This window comes from Carcharodon carcharias, chromosome 8 (assembly GCF_017639515.1).
Source record: "Carcharodon carcharias isolate sCarCar2 chromosome 8, sCarCar2.pri, whole genome shotgun sequence".
Classification (NCBI taxonomy): domain Eukaryota; kingdom Metazoa; phylum Chordata; class Chondrichthyes; order Lamniformes; family Lamnidae; genus Carcharodon; species Carcharodon carcharias.
Genome location: NC_054474.1, coordinates 34,944,326 through 34,964,817, shown reverse-complemented (window position 1 = coordinate 34,964,817; position 20,492 = coordinate 34,944,326). Strand labels below are relative to the sequence as shown.

The following is a 20,492-nucleotide window of genomic DNA, read 5'->3' as shown; positions in this document are numbered from 1 at the left end:
CTAAGTAAAGCCAGCAAGAGTAGGAAAAATTGGGCTGTTGCCTAGCATCAAGGACCCAGAGAGGCAGGCCTCTCCCACAGACACACACACAGAACGAAAGAACTAGGAAAAAAAAACAGTTTTGAATTTGGAAGCTGTTTGAGTTCAGTTTGATACCAAGACCCCAGAGAGACTGGGTGCTGGGAGAGGGAGCTGCAGGTTTCTCAAAAGAACCAAAAGGTTCCCAGGCCAAAGAAGTGAGACAGAAACAGGGGAAAGTCCTAAGAAGACCTTCTAGCCAAAATGAAGGACAGGAGCCTGGAAAAGGTCCTGTTAAGAATGAGGGGAAAAGAGAAAGGCTCCAAGCTTCAGATTTAAAGAGACAAAAGCTGCAGAAAGCAGATTTAAAGTAAGAATAGCTTACAAGAGGCAAGGCGGTCCAAAGAGACAACTGAAGGTCTGTAACTCTTTGCCATGGGTATGTGAAATAGTGGTGCACTGTTGACTGCCAAGTTGGTGAGTGTGTGTGTGGAAGACTGCTTGAATGCATGTAGTGACCCCAGAAAGAAAAGAGGCACATCAGAAGGAGAATTCGAAACTTTGGGGGTGAACCCTTGTGGAAGGCGTCTGAGAGAGAGCATCGGTTTGTGAGAAGAGTCCAAAGTGAGTTCTTGGAAAGTGAAGATTGCGTGTGAAAGGCTGAGTTCAGTGAGACCAGTTGACTCATGGTGACAAGCACCTGAGGGGTAGTTGAAGATGAATCCATAGCATCTGGTTGAAGTGGCACCTGTCACTTGGTTTCAAAGTGTGGTGAGTCTGACCACAGTCTGCTGTTGGTTTACATGGACTGTGTATTTACTGTGGGCATTGGAGTATAAGATAGCTTTTGTAACTTGTGTTATCCTTACAAACCTGTATATTTCTGTAAAGATATAGTTGTGGGTGAAGGAGTATTATAATATAGTTTACCTTTTCTGGTTTAATAAACTTTTGTTAAAAGTTCATCAGCTGACTCTGATGACTCTGTTCAGTAGCTACTCTTCATGTATCCAAACAAACAAACAAAAGTTAGGATCCATTAAGTTGGGTTCCACCCTGGGATCAGGCTTGTCCAGGGGTAAACTCAACTGGGACTATAACACCATTTTGCAGGGCTCCCCCAAACTGGACCAGGCACCAGAACCTCATTTTCAGCATCCCACCTTGCTCCACCAAGTTCTGAGTTGCAACATGAGCCTCAATATAGCATTGCTCTGCTGCAGCCTGAGGCCAGTGGTGTCATCAGCCACGTCCTCTATGGATCACCCTTGTCCCAGAGGAGCCATCTCTGTAGCCTCTGTAGACCCTGGAAGATGTCAGGGATCTGTGACCGACTGAGAATGTAGGAAATCCTTGGAAATCACATGCAGACCTGCATTTGTGGTGGTCGTACATCAGCTGCACAGTTAACAAATGGAATCCCTTCCAGTTGACATAACTGACCACATGTTGTGACAGAGATCTGAGCTCCACGTGAGTGCATGCGATGGCACCTTGCACCTGTGGAAAACTGTGATCTGGGCGAATCCAATTGCTCTCGCATCCTGGCTTTCCTGGTCCTGGATGAATTGCACAAAGTTGTGTGCCCTCGTAAAGATGGCATCCATGACCTCATGGATGCATTTGTGGGTGGAAGCTTGTGATATCCCATAGAGATCACCTGATGAGCCTTGCAAGGAGCCACTAGCATAGAAATTGAGCGCTGCTGTCACTTTAATGGCCACTGGCAGTAGATGTCTTCCACGTCCATGTGGCATCAATTCCTGCAGTAGCTGGAAAATGTGACCTATCACTTCCCTAGACATGCACAATCTTCGGTGACACTGGTTCTTGTCATCTTCAGGAATGAAAGGTGGCGTCTATAGACTCTGGGTCTAACTAGACACCAAACGCTTGCTGCGGCTCTTTGGCGTCGTGTGCGGGAGATCCAGCCCTTCCAGAGGGTGCTGCTCCTCCTTCTGCGCAGCCAGGCACCTCAGTCACTCTATTCTCTGTCATCTTCCCTCTCTGCACACCATGAGGCATACAGCTAGTTAACCAGTCTCCATGATCCTGATGTACTCCTCCTGCAGCATGAAAAAGAGAGAGACTCGTGGGTTAAGTGTACCAAGAACCTCTCTTGGTTAAGTCTAAAGGCCTCTTAACACATGAAGGCCCCTTAACACACCCTGGAGAGTGCTGGTCACCACTTGGATGGCTAGAGTTTAGTGCACTATATGGCTGCCTGAAACCCCATCCACCTTTGCCCCACTCCATCTGACCGATTGGTGGCAGCTTTGTCCATTGAAACTGCATGCTGTGCTCTTAGCTTGGGTGCAGGCATTCTCCTAACCCACACTGCAAGGCTGCATTGTTAGCTTGAACCATGGGGGATCTGCTCCAAACCAGAATGATGACATTGCAAGGAGGATGTGAGTGCCTCCACCAGTGACTGCTCCATGGCCAGCTTTAGCAAGGAGGTTTTACAACATGCCCAGTTGTCCAACTGTTCTGCAGTCCACTAAACCGCTCATTAGTTTGCAATCTGTGCCTGAGGGGTGAAAAGCTCTGGAGTACTTGGTGGCACTTTGGTGCCTCTGCATTGCTTGAGTGGGCAGATAAGCTAGAGGCCTGACTCCAATCATATCAATGTGGCTGCACCTGAACAGTCTCAGCTACAGAGGTATGGTCACTTTATACAAGGTGTCCCTAATGCATGGCCACTTCCCTCGCCGACCCCCACCACCCACCCCCCCCCCCCCCCACCACCACCACCACCACCAAACTCCCATCCCACACGAGCTTGTACACTACCTTCAACCGCAGTCGCCTTGACTGCAGGGCAGCCTTTACACCCACACTCAGCGCACCTCAACCTTGAAGTCCAAGAGGCATCCTTCACAAGCGCTCCACAACATTACTGTGCAATCACCTCTGAGTTCCCCTCAAAGTGCAGCCTGCCAAGTGCACGTCTCGTATGTGTTATTGCGAAACACGTCGGCGGGCTGGCCTAATAATGATATGCAGATGTATTACAATGAGGTTCCCGATGGCGGGAAACATGGCCCACCATCGACGGGCTGAGTGGATGATTGCAAACTCGTTTCATGATACCGTGAAACCGATTTTTGGCATTCTCAATTATTGTCCGCTCACACCATTGAGCACGCCCGACCCCAGCAAGCACAGACAATTCTGCTCATAGTTACAATAGCACACTGACCACAATGCAAATAGGACACTTCATTTCAGCACAGTCTAGCAGTTTCAAATCATTCAGGGGCACCTACATCCATACTGTAAAATTTATGTCTCATTTTCCAAGCCATCACTAAGAAATTGGAGTGTGAGTAGGCTACCTGGCTCCCTTGAGTCTTCTCCGATATTTAATGCAATAGCAACTGATATACTTTAACCCTACTTTCCTGCCCTATCAGCATATCCCTTGATTCCCTTAATGTTCAAAAATCTATCAATCTCATTCATGGACACACTTAAGAACTGAGCATGCACAACCCTTTGAGAAGAGAAATCCAAGGATTTACAACACTCTTGAGTAAAGACATTTCTTCAGTCCTAAATGGCCAATTTCTTATCCTGAGATTATGAACCTAAGTTCCGGAATTTCCAGTCAGGGAATGTAGCCACTCAGCATCTGCGCTGTCAAACCCTTTCAGAATGCTATACTTTTGAAAGAGATCACCTCTCATTTTCTAAACTTCAGATAATATAAGCCCATCCAACATAATTTTTCTTCAGATGGAAATCATCTGATCCCTGTGTCAATCTTTGTTGCCTCCAAGGCAAGTATATACTTCATTAAGTAAGGAGACAAAAACTGAGCGCAGTATTCCATGTGGTCTCAAATAGTTGCAGCAAGGCTTCCTTGGAGAATAGTCCACACAATTATTTTCTTTTTCTGATTCAAGGGTAGAAGTCCCTTTTTGACTCTCAAAATGGGCATAGCACTACAGAATCCGCGTCATTAATCCATACAAAATAAGCATGGACTGGCAGATTGAAAGGGATCAAGAGAAGTTAAAGCCAAAGTAACTTAATAAAAAAAAAATGTTATTTCCAGCACCATTGGGAGTGAGGGACGCGGGTGTGCGACTTCCTGACTATCCCACCCCCAAACTTAACCGAATGTGACTGTGGGAAACGTTAGTTCAGCAATTACGACTTCTCTAATGATCTGCATCATAGGAATAGTTTGGAGGCATTGAGTGAAGATCGGGTACCCTCCTTGGTTCAGGTGAGAACAAAAGAAAGGCCGGAGAATGAGTAGAGGTATTTTGCGAGAGAAGGGAGGAGGAAAAGTCTGTTACCTTTGCCTGGATCCTTTAATAAATCCATAATAACAGAATCTGCTCCCTTTGTGTACATGATAATCTCTTTTGTGAGGGGATGTTTAACTATTACAGACATCCTCTTCCTTGTTGAATCAAATGCTAATGTGTGCAACAGTTCAAAAGCGAGAAGATCTCCTTGAGGTAGCTTTACAATCACTTGGTCAGGTGTCCGAGACAATAACGTGAAATTGTAAGCCCGTGCAGCATGCACAAGGGCTGCCTCATCTGGGCTTTCAGCTTCATAGCAGAACTCCAAATTGGTTTGTTTTTCATCAGCTTCTCCAATACTGTCATGATCTTCTCTACCAATGTTATTAGCAGCTTCTCCATTTTCATGTACATTATTGATGAGGTCAGTCCCAGAACCAGCATCATCTGTTACACTCTCAGCATTATATGAAGACGCTGAACTAATTTTAGAGGACAGTGATGCTTTATTGCACAAACTCCCTGGTTCATCAGAGCCCGATTGTCTTGGTGTGGAAATGGAACTTGTGTGTTTCAGTTTAAGCTTCTGAAATAGCTGCTTTAGCTTCTCCTGGGAATTTGTTGAAGTTTTTGACAAAGATGAAGGCAACACCTAAAATTATTAAAACAAATGATCAGAACTTGCCCTCTGACAAAATGATCTACTTTGACAAGATAGAACTGCCTGTTTCTAACCTGGGTAACTGTATAATCTACTATAATTTGTGTTTAAATATGTTGTCCTCAGGCTTGTATCATAGAAATTGTACAGTCTCTGCCATTGGAAAAACCACAGTCTGAGCAGCTGTAAATGTGACTAAGTGGATAGGATGGTGGGTGGGAGGGTGGGGGCTGGTGGGTGGGAGGGGTGGTGGTGTGCAGTTTAACTTTTTGACCCAGTGGGTGCCGTAGTGCACAGGAAACCAGGAAGTTGGAGTTTCCCCTGATGCCATGATGCTTGAACTGTGTACACCATCACAGGCAGGTTCCCTGCCCAGGGGTCAGCCTGATTTCCTGGATTAGAAGGGTCTGGAAAGGCAGTTTGCTGGATCAAGCAGAGGAATGGAAAGGCACTTACTTCCTGGATCCAGGGAGCTTTTGCCTTCCAAGACTCAGGAAACCTGGCCAGCTAGAGTTAAATTTGAAATGGTGAATCACTATGAGGCACATATAACCTTGATATAATATTTAAATTGCCAAACCACCTCCTCAGAGTGGTTGGCTTCCCATACCCCTGTCTCACCTCTGTTAAAACCAGAAGTGGGCAGGCAGGGGTTGTGATTAACACTAACTGCTCACCTGACCTGAAACCTACCTGTTTTTTGGCATTAAACTCCCCCTATGACCTCTACCAAGTGTATTCCAGAGTATACCCCTATTTTGGGGCTTTTTGAATCCCTACGTCCCATAGCATGAGTTGATGACATGCTTCTTCAGGCTTTTTAAAATAGATAAGAGGTGCACAACAATGATATGAGGTGACAACATTAAATTTGAAATCAGGAACCACAAGTTGGAAAATTACAGGCGAGAAAACATGCATTACACAAATTTGCAGCACAGTGCTTACCTCTACAAACCAAATTAGATTTTAAACCAAACAGCTGATGGGAGGTTATAGCTTTGTAACAGTATGCAAAAAATCTGCAGTAAAGTAGAAATAATCCCAATGATTTAATGCATACATGTAGTAGAAACACACTCACTGGACTGTAATTATTTTTTTCTAGCCATTTTTAAAAGATTGGAAGAGAATAATGAAATTAATTTAAAAAGTTGATTTCTGCAAAGAATTAGTCACACAGGTTTGAACTCCCCCCAGCTCTCACATCATTCATAATTGATTCATATGCCTTTTTGCCTACCTTTGGCTGTTGGCAAATGATGGAGGAGATATAGAGGTGAAAACAATCAGTGTTCCAGAGGTGGAAGATAACAGTCTTGTTGATGGATCAGAATCGAGGTGGAAAAGTCTGCTCAGGATTGAACAGAATATCAAGGTGGTACACTGTTTAATTAAACCTGAGTGAGAAACTAGGGATGAAATTAGAAAATTGCAGGAAATAAAGAGGTCCGGCAACACCGACAGAGAGAGAAGCAGAGTTACCATTTCAGGTCTGTGACCTTTCATCAAAACTGAAAAAGTTGGAAGTGCAATAGGTTTTGTGCAAGTGAAAGGGGAAAAGGTGGAAAGAACAAAAGGCAAGGTCTGCGATAGGGCAGAAGGCAGGAAAGATTAAATAACACAAAGTTTCGTGGTATAAAGCCAAAGGGAGTGGTAATAGGATAAGTAAAAATGAGTCTAGAGGAAGTGCGAATGGGAGAATAGCAACTGTCCAAATACAAAGGAAAGGAATTAGAAAAGAAATAAAAGAAAAAAATGGAACTAGCAAAATAAACACAAAACAAAATGGTTGTGGTTTAAAATTTTGAATTCAATGTTGAGTATGGAAGGCTGCAGTGCGCTAGTCGAAAGATGAGGTGCTATTCCTTGTGCTTATGTCGAGCTTAGTAAGCTAAGGAACAGTTGATTGAGTAAGAAACAGATACTGGTGTGAACTTAGTAGAGGCATTTTAGTTTGTCAGTGTTGGGCTGTAGGGATATTACATTTGTCCAGAACATGATGTTGGACAAGTATTAGGATAATATAGCAACATCTCTGGAGGCAATGTTGCTTTTGGTGTCATCAGCATACATGTAAGCTGGCCCCTGTGCTTGCTGATAATGTCACTGAAGGGGTATGAGCAAATATAACTATGTAGGCACAAGAGGATAAACTGCAGGAGGTGGTGTGGCAACCATGCTGGGGCAGACTAGAGCACAACCAACAGAGGTGGATGATATTTTTTATGAGGATGTCACTGACTGCAAACTTTATGATTTTCTACATGCCATCCAAATCCCAGATGAATTCACATGAGCTTAATTACTAAAGGGGAAACTGTTCTAGACCTGGAGGTCATACTACAGGGAAAAGCAAAATTCTGAACTGCCTTCCTGGTTAAGAGACAGCAGATCTCCTCCAACAAGATAGTGACTCTGACTGAAATTATAGAACTGCCTGATTGAGTAACTATAGGCAGTTATAAGAGTCAAATTACTTCTGGTGTAAGTGCAACTGCCTCAGTGTGTTCCTGTACAAGTTATCAAGTAGCTCACTAGGCCGAGAGAAAATCCCTATAAAAATGGCCTTCTTGTGAAGGATGATTAAATTGAGAGTCAAATTTCCTTCTGTGTTAAGAGGTGAGAAAATGTGAAATAAACTCTGAAAATTGCAAATTCTAAATTGGAAAAAGTATACCAAACAAAAGCTCCACATCTAAAAATAACAGGTCATACTCAGCCAGAAATCAGCTAATGACCTTTAAGAGGTTTGCTCTTAAAGGCCAGGTGGAGAGTTTAAATATGTGCCCAGTTTTATACAGAGCTTTAAGAATGCCATTCCTTTTTTGGGAAAAATTGCAAAAGAGGAAGCCTCAATCTCAATGTACATGATTTCTACCTTTAATAGCAGTCAACTACATATGACACATGCAGCTGGCTGAGGAGATAAAAGATGAGGAGCACTGGGATTCAGAGACAGTGCATGCAAACAGCATTATACACAACTTCCTGACGAGTGCAAACCAGGAAATTCACCATATGGCTGGAATTTTCTGGCCCCACTGGCGTCGGGCATCATGGTGATTTGGCCGGTTGGGGGGGGGGGAGGGGGGAGGGGGGGGTGTGTGGGCGGCAGCAGAGGTGACAATATGGCCGAATGGTCAAAAATCTGTTTCTTTCCAGTGTGAAAGCACAGCGGGATCGTCCAATGGTGTCTGACGTGACGGAATGCTAATCCTGCTGGAGGCCGACATGAACCCGCTTTGCATCCCGTGAATGGAATGCAAAGTATGGCCTGACGGAATCAACTCCCAGGCCAGATTTACCGTTATACCAGTGGGAAAACATGCCAGCCCAGGGCATGTTTGGACAAGTCTGATGTGCAGAAGCTGGGACTTGCCATTAGAGCCTTGCTCAGATTGTGGACATCTGAGGAGTTGAAGATTTTGGAGCCCAAAAGCTACCGGACCCTGGACGAACACGTGCATTGCATGCTGGGTAGAATCTCATGGGCCTGGCTCCATCGCGAAGCAGCTCTTAGAAGGCGGGAGGTCTCTGTTGATACCTCGGGTCTGCTTTGGAACACCATGGTCTTGGCTACGGGCTACAAGGGATGATTGGTGAAGGAGGGAGACAGGAAGGTCTAGGTCCAGTTGTGAGAGGAAGAGGAAGGTGTACCAGAGCGGTGGGGGTGGGGGGGGTGGGGAGAGGAAGGTCTAGGTTTCACTGGCAGAGCAAGGTGTACTGGTGGGGAGGAGTGGCAAAGAAGGTGTTGGGGGTTGAACTTGAGAGGGGGGAGGGAGTACAGTGGGGGAGGAGGGTGTAATGTGGCAATTGGGGAGGGGCACGCACAGGGGCGGGAAAGGGACCTGCGTGGGGGCGAGAGGGAAAGGAGCCTGTGCGGGGGTTTGGTGGAGGGTGTGGGGGTCGGTGAAAAGAAAAAGCCCATGTGGGGGGTGGAGGTGGCATGGGGGGGCAGGTAGGACCCCACATGGGGGTTGGGGAGATGGAGCCCACGTGGGGACAAAGGAAGGAGTCCGTGCAGTAAGGGAAGGAAGAAGTTAGGGTGGAGGATGGAGTAGGAGTGGAGGATGGAGTAGGGGTGGAGGATGAAGTAGGGGTGGAGGCAATGGCGCAATAGTATTGTTGCCGGACTAGTAATCCAGAGACCCAGGGTAATGCAACAATGACAGGGGAAAGAACATGGGTGACCCGGGGAGGGGAAAGGATGGGGGTTCTGAGCAGAAATGTGACAACCACCATTATTCTCAAATCAAAAGTGAGCAGAGCCTCATGTTGGATGGGTATAGGTGCTGCATGGGAGTGTGATCAGTGGGTGGACGGAGATACAGGTCAGCTCAGATGGACAACTGAAAGTGAACCCCAGCAGGCAGCATTGAAAATGCTCGGGACATTAAGATAAGTGTGAGAGAGGAAGGCCCCACGTGCATGGGAAAGTGCTTGCATGAGGCTCTGAAAGGTCCTGCCACACACACTTCTCCCTCCAGAATCACTCATGGTCTGGCTGCGAGCAGCTGAACTGTTAGTGGGGGTGATACAGGCGGAGAACTCGTGAAGCCTGTAAATGAAGCTGAAAGACAACATTGCACATTGTTCAGTGTAGGTGAATATATTCTCAGATTATGAAGTTATAAAATGCATTCACCTGTGCAACCACTTTTGATCAGAAATTCTTAACTTTCTAAGCCTTCTACTTCTTCTAGATGCTGCCCTGACCATCTGCAGGAGGAGTGGATACAGCCTATGCAAGGATTGGCCTCTGATGACTTTGATGTGTCCCCTCTGGAGAGCCGAGGCCTTAAGGGCCTCAGCTTGCTTTGGCTGTTGTAGTGACAGAGGATGAGGTTGAGGGGATCACAGGCAAATGGGACTTGGAGGGAGACGACAGCCTCTGAGATTCTTGAGTGGATGATCCAAGGGTGTTCAGCTGCCACTCATCCTCCCTTCGGGTACCCAAGGGTCCCAGCCTGACTTCTTGAAGGGAAGGAGCACCTGAAGGGATACATTACCACTGCAGGAACCAGCCCATGACTCCTGTGATGGAGTGCAGGTCTGCACGTTTCTCCACATGAGCACCACTTCACCAGAGAGTAGGCGGACACACTCCTCTGTCTTGCGTGCCAATTAGTTGAGGGTTTCCAACAGCTCTGTATGATGTTCCCCCACCTTCTGCTGACACTTCATGATGAGTTGGAAGGCCAAGTCCAGAGGTTCATCATCTGACTCGGACCTCACAGATGCTTGTTCTGCAGCAGTCCTCTGAGTGCCAAGGAGCTCAGCTGAACCTACCTCCTCCTGCTGCAGACACATGTCCATGCTTGCTCTAGACCTTGGTCCCAGTGAGATGTGTATCTCTGCGGTGCTGGAGGATGTGGGCAGATGTGACAGGTCTTCCAGGCTGTTTATTTCCAGCTCTTCAATAGAGTAGCTGTCCTCTTTGCTGGAGGTAAGGGCATGGATGGAGCTGAGGGGCTGGCTGCTGAGGGTCTCAGTCTCTTGCCAGATCTTCATGTGAACCAGAGTAGATATAATTAGTGCATGGCAGCAGAGTCAAAAGGAGGAGAGACAGCACTCACAGTTGGGTGAAGAGAGGGGTGAGGGGGTGAAGGATCCTCCTGTGGATGTTCACTGCCAAACTCACTGTCACCACAGGCATGGTCCATGTTCTTACCAGTCAGCTGATGGTACAGACCTCCAAGTGAGTGAGGGGCCTAATGTTGGCCACTTCATCCCTGGGGCCTCTCCCTGCTGCTCTGAGCCAGCTTCTCCTGCATGAAAACAGATGGAGAGTGTGTGACCAGGACACATGGCGCTGCATGGAATGTTTGTGTGGTGAGCGAAGCCATAGATGGGATGAGGACGTGAGCTCCAGAGGGTATGAGCCTGTTGGAGATGTGAGGTTGTGTGTGAGAGTTGGTGGTGTTATCCCTTGAGGTGTGAGATCCCTGTGGATGTGCGATGAGTTTATGAGTGTGTGAGTTGAGAGTGATGAGCTAGTTAACTTACCCTGGCAGAATGGATGAGAGCATTCATCCTCTTCCTGCACTGGATGGCTGACCTCCTCTGTGCTCCGGTGACGCTGACGGCCGCTGGCACCACCCCCCAGGCCGGATTGGTGACTCTGGTGGACCTGCTGTGGCCAGAGTGGAGTAGAGGACATCATGGCAGCCTTCCACTGCGTCCAGCAGGCACCCCAGAGAGGGGTCACTAAAACTGGGGGCTGCCGTCTTCTTTGCCTTTGGGGCCATCTGTCTCCTGGAGCAGTCCTGCTCTGAAGACATGAAGTAGGCATATGCTCTGGTGTGCTTTAAATATGGCACCTGGAGCAAGGAAGTGCTGATGTCGCAGCGTGGTTGGTAAATCTGAGCCTGTCTGCTTGTGATCCGGTGTGTTCCCCATGAATGCATGATTAATGAGGTGGGACATGCTGTGAATGGGACGATATAGTGCGAAAAGATGCCATTGCAGCCAGCGAATAAAACGTCCTTGCTCTTGCCCGCTACTGCACTTCGTGCAAATCTGGGCCAATTCTGCCCTATATTTCAAAATGATCAATTATTTAGATAGTGCTTTAAACCACTACAAAATTCAGAGTACATCACAAACTGGTGACAGAGAGTTCAGACGTCAAACTGCAAGAGGAAAGCTTGAACTATTAGTGCCACCAATCTGAACCAATTAGGTGCTTGAAATGCACTTCATTCTATCTTCTTAATTAAACTTAAAATTGGAAAAAAGTGCTTAATTTTACAACTTTTTTGTGAGCAGTGGGTTTTACAACAGATAATGATCAGTGCAGGGTCCCACAACATAAACAAGTGACTGGAAATGATACAAAGATAGGTGGAGGGACAGGTAGTATTGAGGAAGTGGGGAGGCTGCAGAAGGATTTGGACAGTTTAGGAGAATGGGCAAAGAAGTGGCAGATGGAATACAACGTGGGGAAGTGTGAGGTAATGCACTTTGGTAGGAAGAACAGAGGCATAGACTATTTTCTAAATGGGGAGAAAATTCAGAAGTCTGGAGTGCAAAGGAACTTGGGAGACCTAGTCCAGGATTCTCTTAAGGTTAACTTGCAGGTTAAGTCGGAAGTTAGGAAGGCAAATGCAATGTTGGCATTTATTTTGAGAGGACTAGAATATAAAAGCAGGGATGTGCTGCTGAGGTTTTATAAGGCTCTGGTCAGACCACTTTTAAAATATTGTGAGCAATTTTGGGCCCCGTATCTCAGGAAGGATGTGCTGGCCCTGGAGAGGATCCAGAGGAGGTTCACGAGAATGATCCCAGGAATGAAAGGCTTAACATATGAGGAACATTTGAGGACTCTGGGTCAATACTCGATGGAGTTTAGAAGGATGAGGGGGGATCTGATTGAAACTTACAGAATACTGAAAGGCCTGGAGAGAGTGGAAGTGGGGAAGATGTTTCCATTAGTAGGAGAGACTAGGACCCGAGGGCACAGCCTCAGAGTAAAGGGAAGACCTTTTAGAACAGAGATGAGGAGAAACTTCTTTAGCCAGAGAGTGGTGAATCTATGGAATTCATTGCCACAGAAGGCTGTGGAAGCCAGGTCATTGAGTGTATTTAAGACCGAGATAGATAGGTTCTTGATTGGTAAGGGGATCAAAGGTTACGGGGAGAAGGCGGAAGAATGGGGTTGAGAAACTTATCAGCCATGATTGAATGGCAGAGCAGACTCGATGGGCCAAATGGCCTAGTTTCTGCTCCTATGTCTTATGGTCTTATGAAATGAAATGCTATTTTACCATGTGCTTTGAACTGCAATAACATTAGGCTTTATTGTACTGCCCATCCTGGAGGCACAATGGATTCAGAACATGTTATACTGGGACAGAAACCATTAAATTTGATCTAATCTTCAATTTTTAAACAGAATATTCAGCTTATCTCATTGGACTGCCCACAGAAACTAGTGACCCTCACATCTTTTTCCTCCTGCTATACGCGTCTATAGAATAAATTTTAACAAATTAACCAAAATAGCATCGACTTACTCGTTGCCTTGGTTGTGTTGCTGTGGAAACCACAACTGTGTTACACAATGTCAAAGCCAGAAAGAAATCTATGATGCATGCACTTTCCAACCCAATGCCAGCTTTTAGTCGAGTCAACGCGTCCATATGCACGACAGCATCTTGAATTCTGTTCAACAAGACTTCATCAGGAATGATATCTTTCTCCTAAGGCACAAACACAAAAAAACATAAACAGCATTTTCTTTTAATTATGAATTGGATCACTGGGACCTGAGGCTAGGTCCTATATTCATTTACCGTAGTATAACTTTGTCACTTAACTTCACTCAGCTATTCAGTTTAATTTTAATATAAATGCATTTTGCAGACTTTTAATCAGTCACATTTGCAATAACTCGATCATTGAAAATGAACAAGTGACTTGTTTTCAAAGTGAAGCTTATTTCTATAAATCTCACAAAGGCACTGCTCACTTCCCTCAATTTTATTCTACTGCAGTTCCATACTCATGCTTTCTTACATGTGACACTGTTATCTTGGCATGGTTCCATTACCCCAGCAGGTACTGACTAGCTGAACATCTAACATCATTGTGACATGCACATTATCAGCAACTACTGCTGCCTCCACTTATGCTACAGCAAGGTGTTATATAAAACTATTTTAAAATTCCACAGCTCTGTTATTAAGTTTGTCTTAGGGCTCGGAAAGAGTTTACCAGAGAGGAGGTGGAATAGACATTTCTGATTGTGATTTAATGAAGATTTTTACATCATAATACCAGAGACTGATGAGCAGAAGAATACGCTTCATTGTGACCAACTGTTCTATTTCATTTGCCACCCAGTTTGACAGTTTTATTTTAATTTCACTGCTTGACATCCCAGTTTTAGACATCTAGTTCCCAATTTCCATAGTTGAGAATTAGTTTTAAAAAATAAAATGCCCATGTGTATTGCAAACATAGAATTGCTGCAAAACAATGCCAGATGAAATATATAATATAAAACAAGCACACATATATATTTTGGGTAGAATGTTGCCGATTGGACAGACAGTCCAACGTTGGGAGGAAATCTATGTCTTCAGCACATGAGTGACCAGTGCGACTTTCTCCAGGAATTTTACAGGCAGAAGCCAATTAAATGGCAGCTGCTGGGGCTATAATCCCATTTAAGATGACAGTCCAACCTGAGAGCAGCCGTTTCAATCACAAGGTTGGCAGCTCTGCAGTGTCACCAGGAGCAGTGGTCGTGACTGAGGCAGGTTGGGGCCCTGCTGCATTCAGTAGGTAGGAAAAAGAAAATTAAAAGATTTGAGGGGTCGCGTGCAGGAGGGGAGGTTTGAGTTTTCGAGGTGGCCACAGTGCTACCTTCCCTGATCGCAGCCTCCTCTTTGCTTTAAAAAACCTCCCACACAACTCAGGCTGCCAGTTGGTGGCCACCTCCATTTAGCTGACAGCCTCCTCAAGTGGCAGGGTGGTCAGTCTGCCATCAGCAAAACATTGATGGCACTGTAAAATGGCCCTTAATAGGGCCTTTATATAGCTAAATTGGCTGCCAGCCTCCTCAAGGTGGGCAGCCACTCCGATTCGAGTCCCACTGTTAATATTCCCCAGTGGTGGGACATCGCCAGGAAGCTGACCCAATATGGCTCCTTGCAGTTTTACCACCCAGTCTCCTGGGGGCTGTTAAAAGTCAGTCCATTGTGTATAAATAAACTTGCACTTAGGACTAGGACATCTGGAGTACCGTGTGCATTTCCAGTTGCCACACTATAGGAATGATCTGAATGCACTAGAGAAGGTGCAGAGGAGATTCACCAGGATGTTGCCTGGGCTGGAGCATTTCAGCTATAGAGAGAGACTATATAGGCTGGGGTTGTTTTCCTTGGAGCAGAGAAGGCTGAAGGGGGACCTGATTGAGGTGTATAAAATTATGATGGGCATAGATATGGTTGATAGCAATAAGCTTTTGCCCTTAGTGGAGGGGTCAATAATCAGGGGGCATAGATTTAAGGTAAGGGGCAGGAGGTTTAGAAGGGATTTCAGGAAAAAAATTTTCACCCAGAGGTTGGGGGAATAACTTGAACTCACTGCCTGGGAGGGTGGTAGAGGAAGGAACACTCGCAACATTTAAGTAGTATTTATATGAAAATTTGAAATGCCATAGAATACAGGGCTATGGGCCAAATGCTAGTAAATGGGATTAGAGTAGATAGGGGCTTGATGACCGGCGCAGACATGATGGGTCAAGGGGCCTCTTTCCGTGCTGTAAAACTCTATGACTGTATGACTTAGGACTAGGAACATTAGGACTAGGAACATAGGGCTTAGGAGCCATTCAGCCCTTCGAGCCTGCTCTGTCATTCAACAAGGACATTTTTGATCCAGTTGTGGTTTCAACTGCACTTTGCCATCCGCCTGCACAACCCTTGACTCTCTTGTCTATCAAAAATCTGTCTAACTGTGCCTTGAATGAACCCAGTGACCCAGCCTCCATTGCTTTCAGGGAAAGAGAATTCTACATAGTAACAACCCTTAGAGAAAAAAGTCTCATCTCCATTTTAAATGATAGCCATCTTATTCTTAAACTGTGTCCCCTAGTTTTAGTCTCTCCCACAAGTCTCTCACACATCCTCCTGGTATCTAACCCAACAAAATCCACTCAGGGTGTTATATGTTTCAATAACATCACCACTCATTCTTCTAAACTCCAATGGGTATAGGCCCAACCTGTTCAACATTTCTTCATAAGAAAAACCTCTCAACCCGGGAATGAATTGAGTGAATCTTCTTTGAACTGCTTCTAATGGAATTATATCTTATTTCAAATGAGGAGACTAAACCTGTACATAGTATTCCAGAAGTGGTCTCACCAAGGCCCTATACTGCAGCAGTAAAACTTCCCTGCTTTAATATTCCATTCCCCCTACAATAAATGCCAACATTCCATGTGCCTTCCTAACCATTTGCTGTACCTGCTTACTAGCTTTTTGTGATTCTTGTACCAGGATACCCAGATCCCTCTGTACCACCGAGTTCTGCAATCTCTCCATTTGAATAGTAGACTGCTTTTCTATTCTTCCTGCAAAAGTGGAAAAGTCCACATTTTCCCACATTATACTCCATCTACAAAATTTTTGCCCACTCACTTAACCTGTCTATACTCCTTTGTAGACTCTCTACCTCCTCTTGACAACTTACTTTCCTACCTATTTTGATGTCATCGGCAAATTTAGTTACCATAGATTTGGTCCTTTCACCCAAATCATTGAGGAAGGTTGTAAATAATTGAGGCCCCAAGCACTGACCCCTGTGGCACTGCACTTGTTTCAGCTTGCTAACCCAATAAAGACCCATTTATCCCTACTGTGTGCTTCCTGTTAGCCAACCAATCCTTTATCCATGCTAATATGCTAACCCCTTTACCATGTAATCTTTTTAAATATAGTAACTTTTGACGTGGTACCTTATTGAATGATTTCTGGAAATCCAAGTGCACCACATCTACAAGTTCCCCTTTATCCACCATGCTTGCTGCTTCCTCAAAAATCTCTAATAACTGAGTCAAAAAACAACTGCACCATTCTTATAGTAAATATACATATTAGGGAAAAAAAAGTCAAATTAGTCTTATGTTGCACAGCACTACAATTGTCTCTGATGTCCTTTTGCCCCCAGTGAAAGCATAATGTTCCTCATCTATTTCTGATGTGATAAATTATGGCAGCCTTTGCCTGACAATTTCTTGGAGCACTTTGAGGCATGGCTTAACAGGCTAATTGTTCTATGCTACGAGAACCCACTGATGTCATGAACTTTTTGGCAACTTCACTAAATCAAACTAGCCAACCATCTGGCCAAATTCCACTTGTCCATTTCTGGTCAATGGTTTCTTTCATGACTTTGCTGCCATTGCAAAGGCCTTTGACTCTGTCTACCATGCAGAGCTATGGAAAATCCTTAATGGGTTTGGAGAATCACATCACTTAATCTGGCTCATTCAGAGATTTTATGAACAGGCAAAAGATGTAGTACATATATCTGGAGACAAGACAGTTTCATTTCCATTCAATTTTGGCCAAAAAGTCACACAAGGATGTTAGCTTTTACCACTGCTTTTCAATACATAGAAAAGCTCATGAGAGAAGTCAGCTCTGCTCTCCCAGAACATCTCAGGGCCAGTATTGCTGTTAACATTGGGGCAGATTTTCACTATTGGAGGTAGGTAGCATGAATTGGGAAATTGCATAGCTTGGCACACCCACCTTGGGGAAAAAGCCCCTAATGGCATGATTTTTGCTCCTGTTTGGTGGGGGTGGGGGAGCGTGGAGGGGAGGGGGGAGGTGGGGGAAGGAGGTGTGGAATGGAGTCGGGCACAGATTGGAGGTGGTCACAGGGACTGGCAAATGGTGAGGAGAGAAGGCCCACCTTAGCCCCCTGGGATCACGTCCCAGTTACTTTGTTAGGCTCTCTAGCCCTCACCACTTCCTCACTCTCCACCCACTTCCCGTGTCCCAACCATGCCAACTCATTTCCCCCCACCCAACCCCAATGACCCCTCCCCTCCATGCCAACTCATAGCACGTTCATGCCCATTCATCCAGTATACACTCTGTACAGAACAAATGAACCTTATAGTAACAATGGCACATGTGAAAATGCTTACAAAAAACATTCATAACTTTCTTTTAAAAATGCTGCTGCAAGAACCCTATAAACGAGTCAATCAATCAAAACTTTAAAGCATCAATAATAAGTTATAGGCACTTGGCACCTCTTTATCTTGTGTAAATAAACATTCAGCCATTGACAAAATAGGTTTACAAGCATTTTTTTCTGAGATCTATCAATCAAGCAATATTTTCCCTTCTGTGCACCTTTTGCAACAAAGTAATGGATGTCTAGGCTCTCAGCCAAGCCTCACAATTGCACAAAAGGAAAATCATTGCTTGATTGGCAGCTCAAGTGGGAGACAGGTGCAGGGATTCCACCCATGAGGTTCTTGATCCTGGGGAAGGCCTGCTGCTGGCCTGTCAAGTGCCTGAGTGGCACTTAATTCAGTGAGCCTTCCCTAAAAGAGATGACAGAGAGCTCTCACCGACTCTCCAGCCAGCGGATGAGACACCCATCGCTTTCATGAAATCCAGATCCATATTTCCATCTTTGCAATTTTCATATGATCCTGGTTAATGGAATTATCAGGAAGCCAACTTTCATAAATACGGTGAAAATGCTTAGTTCCATAGTGCCACTGCCTCCTGCATCAGCTCCAGAGCTGCCACTGACTTGAATAACAGCAAGACTTGAATAAGCCAGATCTTCCCCTATCTTAAAAGCAAAGTCATAATGTTAGGCTCTCAAAGATCCATATCTCCAGCCTCAATCACTATTTGCTTTCCAGCTGCCATCTCAGGCTAAGATGCAAATTGCAGAAATCTGGTGTACTGCTTCACCTAAGTCCGAATTCCTCCTCCATATCCAATATATTACCGCGATCTCTTAATTTTATCTCTTTGATAAATCACTGAAACCCTAACCTACAGTTCCATTATTCTGAGGGCTGTACTTCTCCAATGCCCTCCTTGCATTCCTCCCTATATTTCTACCATTCTTAAACTGTAAGTCATCCAACTTGCATTTTCATCAACAATAAGGCCCACTTGCTATTACCTCTTCTGCCATTCCTTTCAATTCTTCCATGGCCACATCTGCTTCTACTTCTATAACCTCCTACAGCCTATGTATAGATTGTCCACTTTTCTGATACTGGTACTTTTCTCATTCAATTCTCTCTTTGACTGAGGGAAAATAAAGCTCTAATCACCTTTTGGATTTCAAAAAAAGGCAAGTCTAACCTTTAATTGACCTGAGCGTCTGCTAATAACAATTAGTCTCTAATTAACCTAAGTAACCCACAGCAGTTGAATCTTGTGGCCTTTAAGGGATACAGAAACAGCTATTCCTTAGCTGCATCACTTTATATAATACGCCTGTCCTTCTAAATTAGTTTATAAAGGTTGCAAAGTGGTAATGTTACTCGACTATTAATCCAGAGGCCTGAACTAATACTCCCGAGACATGAGTTCATATCCTACCAAAGCAGCTGAAGGTATTTAAATGTAATTAATAACTCTGGAATAAAATGTTAGTTTTATTAATAATAAAACTACTAGATTGCTGTAAAAGCCCATCTGGTTCATTAATGTCCTTTAGGGAAGGGAATCTGCCAGTCTTGTTCAGTATACATGTGACCCCAGACCCACACTCTCTCTTACCTGCCCTCTGAAAGTTGTAGGTGGGTCTCCACCATCTGCTCAAGGACAGTTAGGGATGGGCAATAAACGGTGGCCTTGCTTACATCTCAAAAATGAATTTATGTGTGTTGTGTCCAACGTGCATCAATTATCCAACAGATATCACAGCTGGTAACAGAAATCAACCAATCTTCAGAAAGGCCAATTTTGTGTAGCAATCACAACTACCTCCTAATTGATCCAAGTAGATTAGGATATAGTACAATATGAATTTAATAAATCTCCAAAAGTTCCATCAAAATGACCCTTGTCATCCATGGAGAGAGACAGTTGAGAATTCAGGAAGTTGTGCATTAAAAAGTCATTACATCTCTTTAAAAGCCAATAATTGTTAAACATCAAGAACTAACTAAAAGTTAAAACTGAGAAATGAGAGAAACAAAGTCAACCTTTTTTACTTAAATGGCTTTCTACTTGACAAGTAACATTACCAGGGGAGACAATTCAGGCAGGCAGTATGAATGGTTTTAAAAAGTAATAAGATATGTTGTTGGAAAGAAGGCGTTGGAGAGGATGCTGAGCAGTTGGATAAGCAAGCTTCTTGGGCCTGGTCTTTTTCTGCTTCTAAAAGCTTCCATGATAGAAAAGAGCAAAGAACAAATGACAAACATCTTTACAAGACGTGTATTGTAAAGGCTGCTTGGTGAGGGCAGTAATTCAAACACCATAGATTCTGTCCCATTTATCCTTGTGAATAAGAAATGAATCTATTCATCTTCGAAACATTAAACAGCCTCTCTTTTTTCTGGCACAGATGAACATTGTTCCACCACACTACATGCTATTATTTTTCACTCCGTTAATCTGTCAGGTGCAAGTGCTTTAACCTTGCTTTAGTCACTTTATTATGCCTCCAGTTCCTCCATCTGTTGTATAGATCTTAAATAGTCTTTAGTAATAGATCAAGCTACTTTTTATCATGGATGTACATTCAGTTGTTTTAGTTAATTCTTTCTGAAGGAGACACCTTGTGTGATAAACCACTTGAACTATTCAATTACATTACACCAATAAACACCTTACAATATATTACAATTTTAAATCATTTTCTGGCATCCATTTATTTCAGCAATGTTTATGTGGTGTCTATGTAAAGTACTATGTCATTTTCCCACTTTAATTGGTGAATTAAAGAATTATAGAACTTTCATATGTCCCATTGACAATACAGACTATCTAATGAAAGTTATTCTATAATATAATGTGGTCTATTCACAGACAAATCTGTCCTATTCA

At 44.3% G+C, this 20,492-nt stretch overlaps 1 protein-coding gene across 4 annotated transcripts in view; it reads right to left on the bottom strand.

The window, feature by feature from the left end:
- atp10b (ATPase phospholipid transporting 10B) overlaps nt 1-20,492 on the bottom strand; it is a 364,284-nt gene that overhangs the window by 50,164 nt on the left and 293,628 nt on the right. For all 4 annotated transcript variants that reach the window (XR_005943877.1, XM_041194601.1, XM_041194600.1 and 1 more), the window contains 2 exons: nt 12,957-13,142; nt 4,326-4,929 (listed from right to left, as the gene is read on the bottom strand). Coding sequence is in view for 3 of the 4 variants with exons in the window: in XM_041194601.1 (XP_041050535.1) it covers nt 4,326-4,929; nt 12,957-13,142 (790 nt within the window). In the remaining variant the exon portion in view is untranslated. The remainder of the gene's footprint in view (nt 1-4,325; nt 4,930-12,956; nt 13,143-20,492) is intronic.